Here is a 5,719-nt window from a genome sequence, read left to right as displayed (position 1 = left end):
AATAGCCAAGAAGGATGCTAAGCCAAGACTTATTTGATGGGTGTTGCTTCTTCAAGAATTTGACTCGGAAATTCAGGATAGAAAAGGAACGGAGAACCAAGTGGCTGACCATTTATCTACACTTGAAGCTAGTAGTGAAAAACAAGGTGAAGGGCAACAATTCCCCGATGAGCAATTGTTGGTTGTGAACCAAGTCACTGCACCATGGTACACTAATTTTGTCAACTATTTGGTGAGTGGTTTACAACCACCTGATTTAAATAGGCAGCAACTCAAGAAATTCTTTCATGATGTGAGATTTTATTATTGGGATGAGCCCTATTTGTACAAGCAATGTCCAGATCGAATCATGAGGTGTTGTGTGCTGGAGGATGAAGTTTCAAGTATACTAGAGCATTGTCATTCAGTTCCTTATGGTGGACATTTTGGTGGGCAAAGGACAACAACTAAGGTTTTTCAATTGGGGTACTATTGGCCTTCTATCTTCAAGGATGCTCATGACTTTGCTAAAAGATGTGATCGATGCCAACGTGTTGGAAATATTTCAGCAAGGAGTGAAATGCCTTTGAATTGCATCCTTGAAGTGGAATTGTTCGATGTTTGGGGAATCAATTTCATGGGGCCATTTCCACCGTCATTCAGAAATTTGTATATCTTGGTGGTTGTTGACTATGTCTCTAAGTGGGTTAAAGTGGTGGCAAGTCCTACTAATGATTCCAAGGTGGTCATGAAGTTCTTACATACGCATGTTTTCACCCGCTTTGGCACTCCAAGGGCACTTATAATAGATAAAGGCACCCACTTTGTGAACAAGATTTTGGCAGCTTTGTTAGCCAAATATAATCTGAAACACAAGATTGCTACAGCCTACCACCCTCAAACAAATGGTCAAGAGGAAATATCCAATAGGGAGATCAAGGGAATCCTAGAGAAAGTGGTGAATCCTAGTAGAAAGGATTGGTCTCGGCGATTGGATGATGCTCTTTGGGCCTATAGAACGGCTTTCAAAACCCCTTTGGGGATGTCACCGTATCGTTTGGTTTTGGGGAAAGCTTGCCATTTACCCGTTGAGTTGGAGCATAAGGCATATTGGGCCACTAATAAGTTGAATATGGATCTCCAAGCTACTAGAGAAGCTCGAAAGTTATAATTAAATGAGCTGGAGGAGATGAGGTTTTTCTCCTATGAAAATGCTAAGCTTTACAAGGAGAAAACTAAGAGGTGGCATGACCAAAAAATTAAAGCTCGAGTCTTTGAGAAGGGGCAGAAAGTGTTACTCTTCAACTCGCGCTTGAAGTTGTTTCCTGGCAAATTGAAGTCCCACTGGTCAGGCCCATTCACCGTGGTGAAAGTTTACCCCTTTGGAGCAATTGAAGTTCAGGAAGATCAATCCAGAAGGGAATTCAAAGTGAATGGGCAGCGTTTGAAACATTATTGGGGAGGTGAGGTCGACTGCGAGAAGACCTCCATCACTTTGGAGGATCCTTAAAGTTGTTATTTTGGGTTGTCAAGTGATTCAGGCACTAATTATAAGGCAACCCAGAAAGAAAGAAGTGTAAAATAATATGTGTATAAAAATATAATATATATAAGTAGTTGTTCTTCTTCTAATTTCTTTTAGTTCTTTAGTTTAATTTCATGTGATTATGTTGTTTTTAGAAGTGGTATTACTTTTGTTCTTGTGTTTCAGGGGTTACAAGGTGAAAAATTTGCATTCTGGAAGTCAGTTCTGGGTTTGATAGTTTTGCGAATTTTTTGCTTCAGCAAAAGGAAGCAAAAATTTCTAAAAAAAAACGGAGGGGTTACGTCAAATTTTGGTTGCTTAAGCAAAACTTAGGCAAAATGGTGGCAATTTGGGCAGGCACAAGTCACGGGCGTGTTTCGTTCAGAAAAAAAAAAATATACATATATATAATACTATTTATATATATGCAAAAAAAAAAATATATCTATATATAAATATATATATACATAAATATACATATATACAGAAAAATAAATAAATAAATAACATACAATATATATTACTAAATATAGATATTATATATATATGAATAAAATACCCCCATGTACCCTATTCACCTTCGGCAGCCACCATCACTGTAATGACCAAAATTTCCTAATAAGGCTTAGGACCTAGATTAGGAGACCGGGAGGGCCATAATTGATTTATTATGCCATTAAATGATTATATGCATGAATATGTGAATTATATTATTATATGATGATAAATGTATGCATATAGGTTCACTTTTCATTATAAGGGCATTTTGGTAATTTGGCCTGTTGAGGGCATACTTGTATATTTTCATGCATGTTGGTGAATTATTAACGAGACCACATTATAATGTGGATTTGTTCGAGCTATTCGGCATGAGACGATCTTTGAATGCAAGTTAGCAGTTTGGTCATAACGGGGTTAATTTCGGGGCTCGGGGTGAGTCTCGAGGTAATTTGATGATTAGTACATTACCGAGAATTAAAGGGTAATGAGATATGATTTATTAGCATTTGAGAATATTGGGAATAACGAGAATTGGAGGACGTTAATTATAATTAATGAGATAGACAGGAAAGGACGATTTTGCCCTTGGTGGCTTAAAAAGGAAATAAATAGGCTTAGGGCATTTAGGTCATTTGAACTTAGGATATGTTTAAAATCAGATGGTTGTAGAAACCTTAGAACCAAAAACAGAGGTTCTTTCCCTCCACCACAATCATCTTCTTCTGTAATGACCCAAATTTACTAATAAGGCTTAAGGGCCTTGATTAGTGTGTCGGGAGGGCATAATTGGATTATATGTGATTTAATGATTTAAAAACATGTTATATGACTACTTGAACATTTGTGATGCATGACTATGTGTCTTAGTATGCATGTAGGCCCTGATTAGGTTAGAAGGGCATAATCGTAATTTTGGCCCATTGAGGGCATAACTGTATATATATGTGATAAACTGCCGAGAGCACATTATTATGTAGATATATTTGTAATCTGTGACTCGAGACGATCCCAGTGAGCAGTTTAGCGAAAAAGTCACGGCAGGGATTTATACCCGACTCGGGGCGAGCCTGAGGGTATCTCTGGGAATTTAGAGAATATATTGGAGTCTATTTTGATATTGAGGAATATAATTGGTGATTAGTTAGGTGTCGGGAAGTAAGCGGTTGATATTAGAGACACTCGAGGAATTAGCGGGAATTGAGTGAAGTGACCAAAATGCCCCTAGGTGGATTAAAAGGCTTAGGATTTAGGGGAGGGTATTGTGGTCATTTGGCTTATAAGGGATAAGACTTAGGTGTTGTTTTGGCTTTATGCCTTAGTGGGAAGTCTAGAAACTGAAGGAAAGAAAAAGAAAGAAAAGAAGGAAAATGAGGGAAAAGAAAAAAAAAAAAAAAAAAAAGAGAAATAGGAAGTCTATCTTTCTCTCTCTCGGTTTAAGCTTTTCTCCATCAGTTCTTGAGGTCTTTTAGGGCAGAAACTCAGGGAGAATCAGAGTAGAAGCTTGAGGCTAAGGTCCTTGGTTTGGCCTGAAGAATTAGCAAGGATTTAGCAAGGGAAATCCATTCACTTGAGGTAAGGTCTAAGGTTGTTTTTCTTCAGTTTCTGGTTTTATGTAAACAAGGATTTTGAGCTGAGCTTTGGTGGGAATTTTAGGGAAGTTGAAGCTGAGCTTTGAGGAGGTGAAGGCCAAGCTATTGAGGAGGATAACCTAGGCTAAGCTCATTCATCAAAGGTAAGGAATTCTAGTTCAAGTTCTGTGGTTTCAGTTGTTGTTTGTTAAGTTTCTGAGCTTTAGGTTCAGCCATGGTGAATTCTATGTTTAGGGATGCATGTGATTGGGTTATGTGTGTTTGGGATGCTTGGGATGAGTGGGGGATTTTGGTAGGCTTGTTTTTGTGTTTGGTTGAAGTTTGGAAGAGTTTTGGTAAGGTTTGGCTCGGGGAAAATCGAAGGAGGAAAAATGCAGGAGTTGTTGTGCTGTTACTAGCGCTACAGCGCTAGTCACTGGGCACTGTAGCGCTAGGCCATGTTGTCTGGGACATTTTTAGGTTCTGTTTGTAGTGCTGTAGCGCCCTCCAAAGAGCGCTGTAGCGCTACCTTATTTCCAGAAAAGGGTTTTTGGGTTATTTTCAAGGGTTTTTGCCCGAGGGTTCAGGGTTTGATTCCACCACCCCGTTTGGTGGAATTAGAGCTTCCCGAGGGCTCGGAATTGGTCCCGAGGCTAGGTTTTGGACTTGAGGTTTGGTGATGATTCAGATCTATGGTTGTGACTAGGTGTGCGCTAGGGCTCAAGAGGGATCGTGCTTGAGGATCAATTGAACAAAGCTAGCGAATCTAAAGGTAAGAAAACTGCACCCGGTTATGTGTTTGTGATGGGACTAAGTGCTCCCGATATCTGTATAATGTCATAGATGGTATTACACCATGGGACATGTGATAAACGGCCTAAGGGTGCCGTAAATAATACATGCGCACAAGACGCGGCTCGGCCACTGGTAGCCGAGGACAGCTTAACATTCATTGAGCTCGGTTTAAGCGGGCTGGAGTCAGTGGGATAAATAGAGGGTGCGGCCTAAGGGCATTAACCCTAGTTATCATGTGTGGATTGATTGTTGATATGGAATGATATAATTGGTATTATGAATACTTGATTAACATGAATGCTTAAACTGTTGAATACATGCTTATGCGGTATGAGTAATCTAATTGTTTATTGAATGATTATGCTTTGTTATTGTGTTTTCTTGCTGGGCCTTGGCTCACGAGTGCTACATGGTGCAGGTAAAGGCAAGGGCAAGTTGGACCAACCTTGAGGTGGAGAGCTGCGGGGCTGAATGTACATATTCAGCTGTTCAGCCACCACGACCGAGGGGTGGAACAGGACGAAAAATGCTTAACCGTCTATTTTGCCTTAGAGTGGCTAATCATTGTATCTAGATCTTAAATCTTTTGTAAACAGTCTTTAACTTATTATTTTGGGATCCCATGTAAATAGAAAATGTTTATTTGTAAGAAATGCAGCTTTTGTGACCAAAATCTTTTAACCCTAGTTCAACTATAGTTTTGGCAACACGTTCTGATTAAATGACTTGATTAGCAAGTCTTGCACCTTTATAAACACACAGTGTAACAGTCTTGGCTATCCAGAGCATTACATCTTCTCTCCTTCTTCCTTTGAAATTTTGAAGTTCCTTTTGAGGATTCAAGCTAGGAAATCAAGCCTTGAGGGTTTAGGATTGTGTTCAGCCATTGAAGAGGGTTTAACCTTGAGCTTGAGGTAAGATTTCAACCATGGAAACTTTGGTTTTTGCTCTGTTTTTCATTGCTTTTCAGCTGGAACTTTTGTTTGGATAGTTGAGAATTCATGGGAGTTTTTGGTAAAGTTTGGTTGGGTTTTGATGCCTAGGACTTGTAGAATGGGTTTTTGGGTTCATTTGTGAGTTTGGTTAAGTTTTGGAATCAGTTCTTGAAGATTGGAAATTGGAGAAGTCGAAGGGGAAAAACCAGGGCTGAATCACATAATAAAATGCAGAAAAAATACATATAAAAACCATAAGAACAAAAACTACATCCTCGAATCGAAACTCTCGGTTCTTTGAATCCATTCCACCTCAATACACATTCCCTAAGCTTCCAAGAATCTTTCCCGCCACTAAAGCTATTTTCCTGCACATATAAACATAAAGGAATGAGCCTAATGCCCAGCAAGAAAAA

The 5,719-nt window shown here is 39.2% G+C and overlaps 1 protein-coding gene across 1 annotated transcript; it reads left to right on the top strand.

Annotated features, from left to right (window-relative positions):
• Positions 1–1,168: 1,168 nt before the first annotated feature.
• LOC133824074 (uncharacterized) lies at positions 1,169–1,489 on the top strand. The gene has a single exon (XM_062256942.1). It carries the CDS (start codon positions 1,169–1,171, stop codon positions 1,487–1,489), a length of 321 nt encoding a protein of 106 aa, XP_062112926.1.
• Positions 1,490–5,719: the final 4,230 nt, after the last annotated feature.

This window comes from Humulus lupulus, chromosome 3 (assembly GCF_963169125.1).
Source record: "Humulus lupulus chromosome 3, drHumLupu1.1, whole genome shotgun sequence".
Lineage (NCBI taxonomy): Eukaryota > Viridiplantae > Streptophyta > Magnoliopsida > Rosales > Cannabaceae > Humulus > Humulus lupulus.
Note: the sequence above shows the minus strand (reverse complement) of the source record. Positions and strands in the feature narration are given on the sequence as shown.

Bases quoted from the DNA above. Each gene is read 5' to 3' on its own strand.
- LOC133824074 (XM_062256942.1), top strand. From the start codon at position 1,169: ATGAGGTTTTTCTCCTATGAAAATGCTAAGCTTTACAAGGAGAAAACT.